At 46.6% G+C, this 15522-nt stretch overlaps 1 protein-coding gene across 1 annotated transcript; it reads right to left on the reverse strand.

The window, feature by feature from the left end:
* Positions 1–1045: 1045 nt before the first annotated feature.
* Positions 1046–8611, reverse strand: LOC142185479 (growth hormone secretagogue receptor type 1-like). The gene is made up of 2 exons (XM_075260910.1): positions 7858–8611; positions 1046–1344 (listed from the first exon to the last, which is right to left on the reverse strand). Exons 1-2 carry the CDS (start codon positions 8609–8611, stop codon positions 1046–1048), a joined length of 1053 nt encoding a protein of 350 aa, XP_075117011.1.
* Between the last annotated feature and the right edge of the window lie 6911 nt (positions 8612–15522).

Raw genomic sequence — 15522 nt, forward strand, 5'->3', positions numbered from 1 at the left:
AGCAGGTCCTCTCCGTGCCTGCGAACGGCGCTAAGCCCCGCTCCCTCGTTTCGGCTTTCTGTCGTTCGCCTCGGGCTGCAAAAGGGGTAGGTTCACCCCTGGGTTCACACCTGCGCCCAGTCTCCGCTTTGTGGGTTTCCATCTTCTGCCAACAGGAGACGGAAACCCGGAAGTCAGTGTCCGCCCGTGAGCGTTTTGTGATCTTCGTCTCCTGTCCAGTTTCTCAGGCAGAAGATGGAAACCTGAAAGTGGAGACCGGGGCGCAGATGTGAACCTGCCCTCTGGGCCAAAATTGACTCCAGTTATTCCACTGAACGAATGACGCAACAAATATCACTCCTCACTTCCTCTGCTAGGACAAATCCCTTTCAATGAATGATTTATTTACTCGGACATCCATGTGGCTCTGTTAGTCTTATACTAAAATTAGTAACGTTTTTGCTCTGTAGAAAAACATACCAAAAACATTGGTTTTATTAGGCACAACCTTCATGACAAAGTAACACAAACTACAATCGGAAAAATCAAGGCACAATGAAAGGATTATAAAGCGTCCTCAGTCACTATCATTCAAGCATGATAATAGTTGCGGATGTCAGTCTGACCAGCCAAGCAAACATCATTATAGGTCATCAGGATGATCATCAGACCTAGGTTCAAGTTTGGGGTCTTTGGCTGTGGTTGAGTATTATGGGGCCTGCCGGTTGTCTCTTGTTTTAAACTGAAACCGGCAAAGGTTTAGGTCCTCCGCGCAGGACTTTTTCCTCTGCTGTTGTTTCGGGTGACACTGTGATGGAGCTACTAACAAAGACTTCGACACAGAGGTGAATGTAACCTTCTGGAACTTTTGGCTCATAGTATACTGCCATATGGTATAAGGAGTATTCCTATCACTGGATATATTTTCTATGGCCATACCAATAGTCTTCTAATGACATGAAAGTATGTCCAAGAGAAGGGTCTGACTTTGGGTGGGGGGGTCCTGCTGTTTCAGACCAGTAAACAGTAATGGTGACCCAAAATTGTCCATTTCGATAAACTTGTGCTACATGAAAGAAGTAATCTCTGTCCCTTCCAAGGAAGATTGCTCGCTCCTTGGTATGTTCCTGGATTGCAGGTCTTCCCTTGGACTGAGGATTTTACTCATGGCAGCTCTGTACTTTTGTGACATAATGTTGTACAGCATGGGGTTGATGGAGGCGCTTAGGTAAAACAGAAGCATAGAGATGAGGTTGAAGTACTGCGTGAGATGATAAAGCATTTCTTCTAGTTCATCCCAGGCGAACAAGATCCGGCCAATGTGAAAGGGCAGCCAACAGAACACGAAGGACAGCACCACAACAGCTGGAAAACACAAGACGTTATATTAATGATTCAATGCACCAAATCTAAAAAAAATAAAGCAGCGTTGCAAATAATCTTTATAAAAAAAAATATCCTACTGCTTTGTGGCTACAGCTCTTATACAGACTGCCATTCCACCAAAAATAACTGCCATTGAAATGAATGGGAGGCTTGGAATTTTGCACTCCCCTAGCACCCACCCGCGCCCCCTGCTCTCCCCTTATCTCCCACCCGCGCCCCCTGTTATCCCCTTATCTCCCACCCGCGCCCCCTCCCCCCTTCAGAGCCTACAGTCACCTTCCACATCTCCCCTCCTGCCCCCACCACCACCAACCACTCGTGACCCCAGTCACCTGCCCACCTCCCCCTTTAACCTGTGCAATCAGCCTCCCTCCTATTCACCCTCGGCCCTCTGGTCCCAACCCCCCCACCAAAAATCCCCTCCCTAACTCCCAGCACCTCCCCTAAACCACCAACACCACCCCCCCCCCCTCTTTCTCCTACCCAGTGCCTCTTTCCCCCCCAGCCCCCTACACACCAACTCTTGTAAACCCCACCACCACCACCACCACTAAGGAAACTGGCGATCACAGAACCTCCAGCACTCACCTTGCATATGCTGGGGATGTCTGTGTGTAGTGACCGTGACATGAGAGTGAGTGCTGTCTGTGCTGTCTGTTCCCGGCCACACAGTACGCGGGTACGGGCGGCTGTGGGCTTGAGGCCTGGTCGTGCTGCTGTATGTAATGCCAGCATTAGGCAATACGTGGCTGGCCGGCATGTGAACAGCGTTGGGAACATGCAGGCAGCCGCCATGTTCAGGCAAGTGTCCTCGCGCGCTGGCCACGCCCACATTTCGGTGTTAACCTATGGGGCCGCTGTGCTGTCTCCCTATCCCGCCCCCGCACCGCCATGCACCAATCGGAGCTGCGTGTCACTACCTGCGCTGACCTCAGGGCTGACAGTGGAGCCGGAGCCAACTATTGAGGGTCGCGGTGGCGATTTGGGGTGAGTGAGACACGTTTAAAGTAGCCTATGTATCCTTCGTGGCCAATATGTAGATGTGTGTGAAATTTCAAAGCAATCCATTCAGCCGTTTGGGTGTGATTGAGGAACAAACATCCAAATATCCAAACATACAAACTTTTCACATTTATAATATTAGTAGGATAATATTAGTAGGATATGTCATAAGTAAACATTTTAAGGCATACCGGAGGGACATTAAAAAAAAAAAAAAATCTCCTGATAAGTCTCCATTAAATTTAGTAGGGGTACCATGAAATATTTTTAGAGATCCGGCTTAGTTTCTCCCTAACGTGTTCAAGCTCATCAGGGGGACCAGATAGTCAGTATCTGTGTCTGGCTCCGGAATAAGTCAACTGGTTGGACACTGATATATGTGAACCCAGCCTAAGAAAATCTAACAGACCAAAAATGGAGAAGTTTTCGATAGTTAAGGTCCATTCAAACGAAGGAAAATGGTGAGGAATTTGGTGTAGAATTCCAGTGCTGAAAAAAAAAGCCTCCCATTGACTTCAATGGGTTCCTTTTAGCAGAAAAAGGAACCCATTGAAGTCAATAGGAGGCTTTTTTCAGTCCTGAATCTGACGCGGATTCCACACCAAATTCAGGGCCGTTTGGTGCTGAATTCGTACGTGTGAACACCCCCTAAGGGTGCATTCACATGGAGGAAAATGGTGCTGAATTTGGTGTGGAATCCGCGTCAGATTCAGGACTGAAAAAAGCCTCCCATTGACTTCAATGGGTTTCTTTGTCTGCTAAAAGGAACCCATTGAAGTCAATGGGAGGATTTTTTTTTCAGCGCTGAAATTCTGCCGGATCTCCCAATATATCTCATGGTACCCCTACTAAATTTAATGGAGACTTATCAGGAGATTTTTTTTTTTAATGTCCCTCCGGGAAAACCTTGAAATGTTTACTTTCTTATGTTTGACATATAGTCATATAAAGAAGATTCTGATGAGGACAAAGCCCCTTCCAATTTTTGTCACAAGCAGCGTTGTCATTGACACCTTTTGCTGATTCTAATCTCCATTCACATCCATGATCTGAAGGTTCCGGTTCTTCTAAGGGTAAGTTCACACTGGTTTTTTTTTTGGATCGGAACCTGAGGCGGAGGCCGTCTCAGGTTCCGATCGAGAAACCGGGTAGCCGCGACTGAAAGCCGGTGCCATACAGCAGCGGCATCCAGCCGCGCACTCTGCTCCAGATTAGGCCCAATGAATGGGCCTAGTCCGGAGGAGGGTGTGTCTTTAGGCCGAATAGCGAGGCGACTCCCCTTACCCGACGGATATGAGTATAGATATTTCCGTGGATGCAGAGGCCCCCCATCAGAGGATACCCCCCTGCGTGATATGGTCGGCTGGGTAAAAGACTTCGTTCATCAGTCTATGAGAGAAGTTAAAGATACCATTTCGCACTTGGCAAAAAGACCCCGAGTGGAGCCCAGTGAGCTCTCTTTACCCCCCTTTGGAGGATCTCCATATTGGGGAGGTGGATGATTCAGAGGAGGAATCCGAGGAAGCAGTGGCGGATCCAGGGTTTGCGGGGCCCTGGGCAATTGACTTTGGCGGGGCCCTACTTACTGGGGGTCTCACATTTCTAACCTGTACTTCCCAACTGCTGGAGACTAGAAAGAGGGAACAAAATGTGCGGCGCGCGCAGCAGCAAATTAGGCCTCGCCCACTTTTATGTTGACTCCACTCATTCTCATTCAATTTTCATGTGATTCCACACAGTATAATCCTCCTACAGTCACCCGTAAATTATATCTCCCCCCATTTTCATATACACCCTTCATCTATGCCTAGTTTCATGCCCCCCCCTCTATCTCTGTCCCCAGTTTCATGCCATTCTCCCCCTTTATCTGCCCACAGTTTCATTTCCCCCCCTCTCTGCCCCAGTGTCATGCCATGGAGACGGAAACCTGCAGGCATTTTTCAAACCCGTTCAAATGAAGTGTGCGTCCGTGAGCGTTTTGTGCTCCCTGTGGCAAAACGTTTTTGTTTTTTTTAACCGGACACAGAGTCGGACATGCAAGACTTTGTGTCCGGTTTAAAACGGTTTTGCCGCAGAGATCATAAAACGCTCACTGGCGCTCACGGTCAGACTTGGTCCGACAGGTTTCCGTCTTCTGCATGCAGAAGACGGAAACCTCAGAACGGAGACAAGACGCTGGTGTGAATCCAGTGTTAGCTGTATTTTGCTCAGTAGGGCCTAATCCTGAAGGGTTTGCCCAGGAATTACAGGTTTCTACAAGGAGTCCGGTGAAGGAAAAAAAATAAAACCCACACTCGCCTGTCCCTGATTCTCCTACCCCTGTCCGCTCCAGCGGTGCCCCAGAGTTTTTTCAGTCCTCGCCACACGTAACTGATGAAGTCAATCATCTGCCTCAGCAGCCTAAGGAAAGAAACCGCGATATCACTCACATATGTCACGTGTGATGTCACGTGTCCTTTCCTTAGGCCGCTGATTGGCCTCAGCAGTCACGTGTGGCGATGACATCTGCCAGAACAACACTCCGGGAGCCACTGGACCAGACGGACGTGGGAGACACCGGGGACAGGCGAGTATGGGTTTTGCTTTTTTTCTTATTTGTGACCTTTCCCTTGCAGAGAACTGTAATTCCTGGATAACCCCTGTAACATCTCAGTATACTGAACATCACACTATAAAATACAATGCTATGCATAATGGTAGACATGTAGAGAAGAAAACAGAAACACACTCATATGCTGGATATACTTAGGCCTGGTTCACATCTGCATTCGGTATTCCTTTTTGGGAAGGCCGCTTGGGGTTCCCCCAAACAGAAACCTATATGCATTAAAAAGCGGTGAGCAATGAAACCACACGGACCCCATAGACTATAATGGGGTCCATGTGTTTTCTGTGCAGTGTCCGCATGAATCGTGTGGTGAGAAAAGTGCTGCAAGTACTCCTTTTCTCTCCACGTGATTCATGTGGACACCGCACAGAAAACACAAAGACCCCATTATAGTCTATGGGGTCCATGTGGTTTCATTGCTCACCGCTTTTTAATGCGTATAGGTTTCTGTTCGGGGGAACCCCAAGTGGACTTCCCAAAAAGGAATACTGAACGCAGGTGTGAACCAGGCCTAATACATATAACATATATTTAGACACATACATTCATATACAATATACATACACATATACACACACACACCTATCTACAAACATACAGGACTTACACAGTATATCAGACACTTTACACAAATACACACACATTAAATATACATACATATATACACACACACACACACCTATCTACAAGCATACAGGGCTCACACAGTATATCAGACACTTTACACAAATATATAAACATTAAATATACATATTTTTACCCAAAAAATGTACTTACATTTGGCCTGGTGCACTGGATATGGAGGAGGCTCCTGTGCAGCTTTGTCCTGTCTGGCCTGTGGTGAAAGCCCTGCTTCATTGCAGTAGCCGGCAGACTTCCCCCTGCACTCTCCGATCTGTGTGGGGGAGGGGCAGCACACGTCCTGCTACATGCCGGCAGTGCACAGTGCAGGGAGGAGAAGCCCCGCGCCTCGCAGGGAATGGTACAGGGGCCCATTTTGGGATGGTCAGGAGGCCCCTGAATATCCCGATCGGGCCCCTGAAGTCCCTGAAAATACATCCTACCGCCGATGAGCTGAATACATAGGCGTTTAAAGCAGGAGCTGTCAGCTCCTGCTTTAACGCTGAGCTCAGCTGGAATCGGGACATGCTGACCGGGACCATTTTGTTAGGTCCCGGCCGCGCCGCGGGGCCCCACTAAGCGCGGGGCCCCGGGCGGTTGCCCGTCTCGCCCGGCCCTGGATCCGCCCCTGCGAGGAAGCGGAGAAATCCATATTTCCATTGGAGAAGATGCCAAGGCTGCTCAAGACCATCCGGTCAAGGGATAGTGAAGCAGTGAAGCAGTGAAGGATCTAGCAGAAGATCCAGGTCCTTCAGGGCAAATTCGGAAAGTCCGAAAGATGGAGGCTGAATGGAGACGGCCGGAAAAAGTGTTCAACTCCACTAAACGCTTTAGATCCTGTGCTGAAAAACTTGGCTTATACTCGAGTACCTAGAAAAGCGATTTACGAGTAAATGGGGCTCCAAAGGCATATTTGGAAACTGTAAAATCACCTCTGTTCTGTATCCAACTCACCTTTCACTCATGTCTCTGCCTGTAGCCATGACGGGATGTGTTACAAGTTCTTTTCTATTATTAATAGACTAGACTGTATCATAAGAGAAGAATGATCAGAACCTTCTATCCGTGGCTACACAGCTGGCGTAACACACTGTGCTGTGTGTGTCTTTGATCATCTTGTTACACTGTGTTCTGGACAGGACACTCTTGAAACCTAAGCAATGACCTTCTTGTAGAACAAGACTAGGAAAGCTTTTATCTTTAGTTCTGTGAAATTTCCATTAAATAGTATGGCAGCGCTGGCTGAGATCTAGTCACAGAGAACAACCAAGGAAACAGGATCAAATATGGCGACCATATGAACCCTCACAATGGATTTAGGTTTGGGGGTTTCTTTTACAATTCAAAAAACACAGACAACACACATTATAATAATACTGAATACGTCGTAAGTCGAGGACTACCTGTATATGCCTTATAGAAGTAATAAAAAAAAATAAATATTCCTACAGACAATATGGTATCGTACAGCAGTACATATCAGTGCTTATGACACAAAAATCGTATGGCAACACGATGGCTCAGTGGTTAGCACTGCAGCCTTGCAGCACTGGAGTTCTGGGTCCTAGAACAACATCTGCAAGGAGTTTGTATGTTCTCCCCGTGTTTGCATGGATTTCCTCCCATTCTACAAAGACATACTGATAGGGGAAAAAAATATACATTGTGATCCCTATGTAGTGCTCACAAACTACATAAAAAAATAAATCATATGGAACCAAAGGGAATCTGTGTGCCGACAAGTGCATGAGGTGGTGTACCCAGGAAAATAAGGATAGTCCACCCAAAACTAAAGAAGAAGCACCACAATCACAGTATTGCTCCATTATATTGGATAACAGACCATTGGCTAGTTCTGTCACATATTAGACTTCACTTCTCTTTTTAATCCTGTATTTCCAAATACCTCTTTCCAGCATTGCCTGTATTTATGGCAGTGAGGAGGAGTCTAAAAGAATCGGTGGTAAAGCATGCTCCCTACCACCCTATGCATTTTTCTATGGCCAACGTAAACATCCACATATAGCCCTATGCTGCTTTTTTGGCCCCAGGGTTATTCAATGGGGAGCAGTGGGGAACATGTCCCTCCATTCCTTGCTGTGACTGTATGTTGAAGGACCACCCATTGTCCCAGCAGTGGGATCTCCAACAACTAGACATTTATCACCTTTCCTCTGACTAGATTAAAAATGTCCATCGTGTTACAACCCCTTTAAATGTTGTATTAGATCATGGAGAGATCATATATGCAGTTGACTTACCCAACATTTTGACTGTCTGTTTGTGTTGTTTCCCTCTATTGGCTGCCGTCGGGCCCTGTATGCAATGCTTGTTCTTCCAAAGCTTCCTACAGATTAGACCATAAAGCAATGTCAGAAAGAAGATGGGTATGTAAAAATATACTGTTGAGACCCAAGTCATGATCTGAAGAAGGCCATTTTGGGCGGTGTGTTTCATGTATTTACATTCCTTGGTCTCCTCTGGGTGACTCTCGGCAGTATGTTCTACACCAAACAGAAACAAAATTGGTCCGGCGGTGATGAAGGAGATGATCCACAAGACTATGATGATGATCTTCACCCTCTTCTTTGTGGTCATGATTTTGGCCTTAAGGGGGAAACAAATAGCAAGATACCTTTCCACACTCACAGTGGTGATGTGAAGAACTGTACAGTAGGTGCAAGCCTCGCTTAAGTAGACCAAAAACTTGCAGGCAAAGTTGCCAAAAATATAAGGTTTATATTTCCAAATTCTGTACAAATCAGAAGGTAGACCAAGAAAAATCAGAATGTCCGACACGGCCATACTGGAGAGGTACATGTTGACGGTGGACCTCATGTCCTTGTACCGCGTAAAGATCAAAATTGTTATCAGATTTCCCGTCACGCCCAATAGAAAGAGCAAAATGCAAATGATGGTGACCGGAACCAATATATGGATATGAAATATTGCATCTGTCCTATCCAGCGCATCGGTTCCATTACTTCCAGGTCCTTCAGATTGGTTTCCACCCATCTTCTCTCTCAATAGAGTTTGCTCAGTCTTTAGTATTGGTGTCCAATAATATGTTCGTAGCTGCTGATACCATTAAAATATAGAAAATATCCTTGACTATAAGAACGCACGGGCCAATATTCTCTGCAGGTCTGTCTTCTGTCCAGATGAGTCGTAGGCTGCTAGGGCAAATTGTTTCAAGCCATATTTTGGAGTGAGTCTTGAAACTGTTCTCCCTCAGAAAGCCGTACAGGACTGAGAGAGTAGCTGACCTTATTTGATAATAATGTACTTTAATGTTCAATTAGTAGATTAAAAACATGCCAGCCTGTCCTTTAACAGTCCATTACCCTTTGCAAAATCACATTTGTCACCATTTTTGAACAACTCTTTATTACACTTTACGTGAAGCATGAAAGATAAATATGCATGTTTAGTCGTCTCCCGTCACCGAGCAAGTCTCGTGACACTGTTGTAACACACAGCCCTAGTGATATAGTGCTTGTGGGGAAGAATATCAGGTCAGTAATCCAATACTTAGAGTAGTAGAGGGATGCAAAGATGGAGATGATGAATAGGTGTGATCGTAGGGTCCCAACCCAAAATTTCAGCAAAGATGGAACGTCACACGTCAGATGTGCAAAGTGTAGATTTTTATTGCGTAGAGCAAAACGTTTTTCGGTAATCAAGGGTACCTTCATCAGGCACTACATATGAAATCAAAAATACAAACATTACAATACAAAAAACTCAGATATTACAATTAGAGATGAGCGAACAGTGTTCTATCGAACACATGTTCGATCGGATATCAGGGTGTTCGCCATGTTCGAATCGAATCGAACACCACGTGGTAAAGTGCGCCAAAATTCGATTCCCCTCCCACCTTCCCTGGCGCCTTTTTTGCACCAATAACAGCGCAGGGGAGGTGGGACAGGAACTACGACACTGGGGGCATTGAAAAAAATTGGAAAAAGTCATTGGCTGCCGAAATCAGGTGACCTCCATTTTAGACGAATAGTGGATTTCAAATCCGGGTCATATGAGAATGTGAACTTTGTGACTATGAGACAGGGATAGCTGTACAGGCAGGGATAGCTAGGGATAACCTTTATTTAGGGGGGAATGTTATTAAAAATAACTTTTTGGGGCTCTATCGGGTGTGTAATTGTGATTTTTGTGAGATAAACTTTTTCCCATAGGGATGCATTGGCCAGCGCTGATTGGCCGAATTCCGTACTCTGGCCAATCAGTGCTGGCCAATGCATTCTATTAGCTTGATGAAGCAGAGTGTGCACAAGGGTTCAAGCGCACCCTCGGCTCTGCTACATCAGAGCCGAGGCTGCACAAGGGTTCAAGCGCACCCTCGGCTCTGATGTAGGAGAGCCGAGGGTGCACTTGAACCCTTGTGCACCCTCAGCTCTGCTACATCAGAGCCGAGGGTGCGCTTGAACCCTTGTGCACACTCTGCTTCATCAAGCTAATAGAATGCATTGGCCAGCACTGATTGGCCAGAGTACGGAATTCGGCCAATCAGCGCTGGCCAATGCATTCTATTAGCCCGATGAAGTAGAGCTGAATGTGTGTGCTAAGCACACACATTCAGCACTGCTTCATCACGCCAATACAATGCATTAGCCAGTGCTGATTGGCCAGAGTACGGAATTCGGCCAATCAGCGCTGGCTCTGCTGGAGGAGGCGGAGTCTAAGATCGCTCCACACCAGTCTCCATTCAGGTCCGACCTTAGACTCCGCCTCCTCCAGCAGAGCCAGCGCTGATTGGCCGAATTCCGTACTCTGGCCAATCAGCACTGGCTAATGCATTGTATTGGCTTGATGAAGCAGTGCTGAATGTGTGTGCTTAGCACACACATTCAGCTCTACTTCATCGGGCTAATAGAATGCATTGGCCAATCAGCGCTGGCCAATGCATTCTATTAGCGTGAACTGAGTTTGCACAGGGGTTCTAGTGCACCCTCGGCTCTGCTACATCAGATTGCTACATCTGATGTAGCAGTGCCGAGTGTGCATCAGATGTGTAGTTGAGCAAAACTGACTCAGCACTGCTAAGTCTGCATTCGCATAGGAATGCATTGGCCAGCCTTCGGCCAATCAGCGCTGGCTCTGCCGGAGGAGGCGGAGTCTAAGGTCGGACCTGAATGGAGACTGGTGTGGAGCTATCTTAGACTCCGCCTCCTCCAGCAGAGCCAGCGCTGATTGGTCGAGTTCCGTACTCTGGCCAATCAGCACTGGCCAATGCATTTCTATGGGGAAAAGTTAGCTTGCGAAAATCGCAAACTGACAGGGATTTCCATGAAATAAAGTGACTTTTATGCCCCCAGACATGCTTCCCCTGCTGTCCCAGTGTCATTCCAGGGTGTTGGTATCATTTCCTGGGGTGTCATAGTGGACTTGGTGACCCTCCAGACACGAATTTGGGTTTCCCCCTTAACGAGTTTATGTTCCCCATAGACTATAATGGGGTTCGAAACCCATTCGAACACTCGAACAGTGAGCGGCTGTTCGAATCGAATTTCGAACCTCGAACATTTTAGTGTTCGCTCATCTCTAATTACAATACAAAGGTAAAATAAAATAAACGGTGCACAATCAAATTATATACAAATATATACATCAGCCATGCAAAGTACAGTAGGTATATGGCGATTTCCGGTTCCAATAAAGATCAACGGATCAAGGTACAACACAGTAAAGAGATGCAAAACCGAAGGAAGAAAATGGATATTGATAAATTTGAAGCATGGATGAAGATGACGGAAGGAACATGGATGGAGGTTAAGGTAAGTAGCAGGGAGATAGTCAAGGTTACTTAAACTGGAGAGAGTAATGCAAACGATTTAAGAATAGACACTATACCTTGGTACAAATCTAAACGGCAAAAAACATAGGAGTTATTCCAATAACTTCCGAAATGGCGAAAGGCGGTGCTCTGTAAAGCACAATTACATAAGTGAGATACATAGAAAGCAGATGTGCAGCAAATAAGTGCCATAATTCAGTAGAATGTTGCTTTAAAGTACTTTGGTATAGATAGGTATAAATTTGTTGTATCATACAACAAATAGGTGACATGATAAGATACAACAGTTGTTACATAATAAAGCTTTCAAGCTAGCATAGAGTAATGGTAACATAATACACAAAATAAACACAGGTGTCCAATATAATAAAGCAGGGAAACACCCTATGTTTGCAGAGTCTCACTTGTATGCAAAAACCATATTCACTGATAAACAACTGAAGGCTCCTTGTGAAGGGGTAACTTACCTCCGCTCTGAATGCCCGCAGGGTCCGCTGGGGGAATGAAAGGAAGGTTTCGAAACGAAACGAAAATCAAAAAATGCCATCTGCGGGAAGGGGTTAAAAGCTTATATTGACAGTTAGAATGAGTTAATGCAGCAAGTCAATATTTGCAGTGTTGACCCTTCTTCTTCAGGACCTCTGCAATTCTACCTGGCATGCTCTCAATCAACTTCTGGACCAAATCCTGACTGATAGCAGTTCATTCTTGCACAATCAATGCTTGCATTTTGTCAGAATTTGTAGGTTTTTGTTTGTCCACCCGTCTCTTGATGATTGACCACAAGTTCTCAATGGGATTAAGATCTGGGGAGTTTCCAGGCCATGGACCCAAAATCTCTATGTTTTGTTCCCTGAGCCATTTAGTTATCACCTTTGCTTTATGGCAAGTTGCTCCATCATGCTGGAAAAGGCATTGTTGATCGCCAAACTGCTCTTGGACGGTTGGGAGAAGTTGATCTTGGAGGACATTCTGGTCCCATTCTTTACTCATGGCTGTGTTTTTAGGCAAGACTGTGAGAGAGCCCTTGGCTGAGAAGCAACCCCACACATGAATGGTTTCAGGATGCTTTACAGTTGGCATGAGACAAGACTGGTGGTAGCGCTCACCTCGTCTTCTCCGAATAAGCTGTTTTCCAGATGTCCTAACAATCTAAATGGGGATTCATCAGAGAAAATGACTTTACCCCAGTCCTCAGCAGTCCACTCCCTGTACCTTTTGCAGAATATCAGTCTGTCCCTGATGTTTTTTTCTGGAGAGAAGTGGCTTCTTTGCTGCCCTCCTTGAGACCAGGCCTTGCTCCAAGAGTCTCCGCCTCACAGTGCGTGCAGATGCACTCACACCTGCCTGCTGCCATTCCTGAGCAAGCTCTGCACTGCTGGTAGCCCGATCCCGCAGCTGAAACACTTTTAAGAGACGGTCCTGGCGCTTGCTGGTCTTTCTTGGGCGCCCTGGAGCCTTTTTGTCAATAATGGAACCTCTCTCCTTGAAGTTCTTGATGATGTGATAGATTGTTGACTGAGGTGCAATCTTTCTAGCTGTGATACTCTTCCCTCTTAGGCGATTTTTGTGCAGTGCAATGATGACTGCACGTGTTTCTTTAGAGATAAACATGGTTAACAGAAGAGAAACAATGATGCCAAGCACCAGCCTCCTTTTAAAGTGTCCAGTGGTGTCATTCTTACTTAATCATGACAGATTGATCTCCAGCCCTGTCCTCATCAACACCCACACCTGTATTAATGGAGCAATTGCTGAAACGATGTTAGCTGGTCCTTTTAAGGCAGGGCTGCAATGATGTTGAAATGTGTTTTGGGGGATAAAGTTCATTTTCTAGGCAAATATTGACTTTGCAAGTAATTGCTGTTAAGCTGATCACTCTTTATAACATTCTGGAGTATATGCAAATTGCCATTAGAAAAACTGAAGCAGTAGACTTTGTAAAAATTTATATTTGTATCATTCTCAAAACTTTTGGCCATGACTGTATAGGCAGGTGAATGGTAGGGTCATTAGATGTATGGATGTGGTGTACAAGGGACACTAGCTTCACACCTGTGATCAGGTTTCCGTTCTTCGGGTCCACTTGCGCCTGTGATAATGGCTGGAACCTGGTAGCAGATCTGGAGCTTGCCAGAATTGCTGTGTATCACACTTAGCTTTTTTTGGGGGAAATCCTTAAAGAGAACCTTTCATCATATTGGGCACAGGCAGTTCTATATATTGCTGGAAAGCCGACAGTGTGCTGAATTTGCTCTATCGGCTTTCCCGATCTGTGCCCCGGGTAAAGCACTATCGGTCCCGGTACTGTAGCGCTTCTCAGTCAGAAGGGCGTTCCTAACAGTCAGTCAGGAACGTCCTTCTCCAGTTTCAACTCATCGGCGGCCTACAACCAGAGCCGCACCTCCCATGAGGCGACCTGAAGTGACCGCTTCAGGCGGCGCTATGCCAGGGCCTCGGGAGGGCAGCATTTTTGCTGACCTAAGCCAGTCCAGGACAAGCTGTCCTGGACTGGCTTAGCGTCACCGTGTCTGCATCCTGACACGGGAAGCGAGCGGCGTATTTGGGCGGCCCTGCTGGACGCAGCGCTGCTCCAGCAGCCGCCCCTCACACTCAGGCAGAGAGCAGGTCCTCTCCCTGCCTGTTAACACCGGTCGCTCCGCTCGGCCACGCCCCCTTTCTAATCAACCCTGTCCCTTCCGATCGGCCCCGCCCCTTTCCTGCGACCCCCGCCCCCTCAGCTCCGTCCCTCCTCTGGGGGGGGGAGGGGCGGCTTTCTGACTCCGCTTCAGGCGGCAGAAAGCCCAGGTTCACCCCACAACTATGTGAGCGAGTGAGACTGCGGAGAGAGCTGTGGGGGAGCGTTGGAAGGTGAGTATAAGTATTTTTTTGTGTTACAAATTGAGAGGAACATAATGTAGGGAGCCCATAAAACTGGGGGCAGATGAATGGGGGGAGAAAGGCATGAAACTGGGGGCAGAGATGGAGGGGGGACATGAAACTGTGGGCAGAGATGGGGGAGTCTAAGATCGGACCACAGCAGTCTCCATTGTGGTCCGATCTAGACTCCGCCTCCTCACAGACGAGCCTCCGGCAGAACCAGCGTTGATTGGCCGAATGCTGTACACTGGCCAATCAACGCTGGTTAATGCATTCCTATGACAAATAAGTAAGTTCCCTCGTAACAGCAAGCTGCCAGCTCTCCTGAGTAACTAGGACCAGCCTGCTGCAGAACCAGCGTTGATTTGCCGCAGGCTCGTCTTTGCTAGTTGGGAGAGCTGGCAGCTTGCTGTTACGAGGGAGCTTACTTTTTATCAGCGCAAGTGCAAGCGCTGTGCAGTTAAAGCGCACAGACCTCATAGACTATAATGGAGTCTGTGAGCTTTAACTGCAGAGCGCTCCTCCTAAATACTCTCCTCCTGCTACTCGTGGACTTGGTGACTCTCCTTTAGTCGAATAGTGGTTTCCCCTGAAACAAGCATTTTTTCCCCATAGACTATAATGGGATTTGATCGAGTAGTCGAATATTGAGGCTCTACTCGAAACGAATCTGGAATATTTCAGTGTTCGCTCATCTCTAGTCACTATGAGACATTCTAGTGTGTGGCGGGGCCGCTGTGGGATATTATACTGTCTGGAGGCCACTTTGGGACATTATACTGAGTATATATGAGGCATTATATTATGTGGGTGTTCTCCTAAGTCAAAGGGTGCATTCACACGGAGTAAAATGGAGTGTAATTTGGAGTGTAATTTTTACACATGTAAAAAATGTACACGTGTATTTTGGAGCGTTTTTTTTACATGTGGCGTTTACGGAACGTTTTTTGGAGCGTTTACGCGTGTAGAAAAACACGCTCCGTAAACACTCCGTAAGCGCCACGTGTAAAAAAACGCTCCAAAATATGCGCGTAAATTTTTTTACACGTGTAAAAATTACACTCCAAATTACACTCCATTTTACTCTGTGTGAATGCACCCAAAAGTTTGCTATGGGGCCCAGTCTTTGTTCATTACAGCCCTGCTTTCAGTGGAGGCCATACACAGTCACACATAGACACAGAAGCCTTGCTATAAAGAGAATCTGTCCTCCTACAGGAAAGCGCGGCAA

This window comes from Leptodactylus fuscus, chromosome 11 (assembly GCF_031893055.1).
Source record: "Leptodactylus fuscus isolate aLepFus1 chromosome 11, aLepFus1.hap2, whole genome shotgun sequence".
Taxonomy (NCBI): Eukaryota; Metazoa; Chordata; class Amphibia; order Anura; family Leptodactylidae; genus Leptodactylus; species Leptodactylus fuscus.

What these genes read in the sequence shown, in the direction of transcription:
- LOC142185479 (XM_075260910.1), bottom strand. Translation starts at nt 8,611, where the DNA reads ATGGGTGGAAACCAATCTGAAGGACCTGGAAGTAATGGAACCGATGCG. An exon ending in ACAGACAGTCAAAATGTTGG is followed by an intron (nt 1,345 to 7,857) that starts GTAAGTCAACTG and finishes TGTGTTTTCCAG; the next exon opens with CTGTTGTGGTGCTGTCCTTC.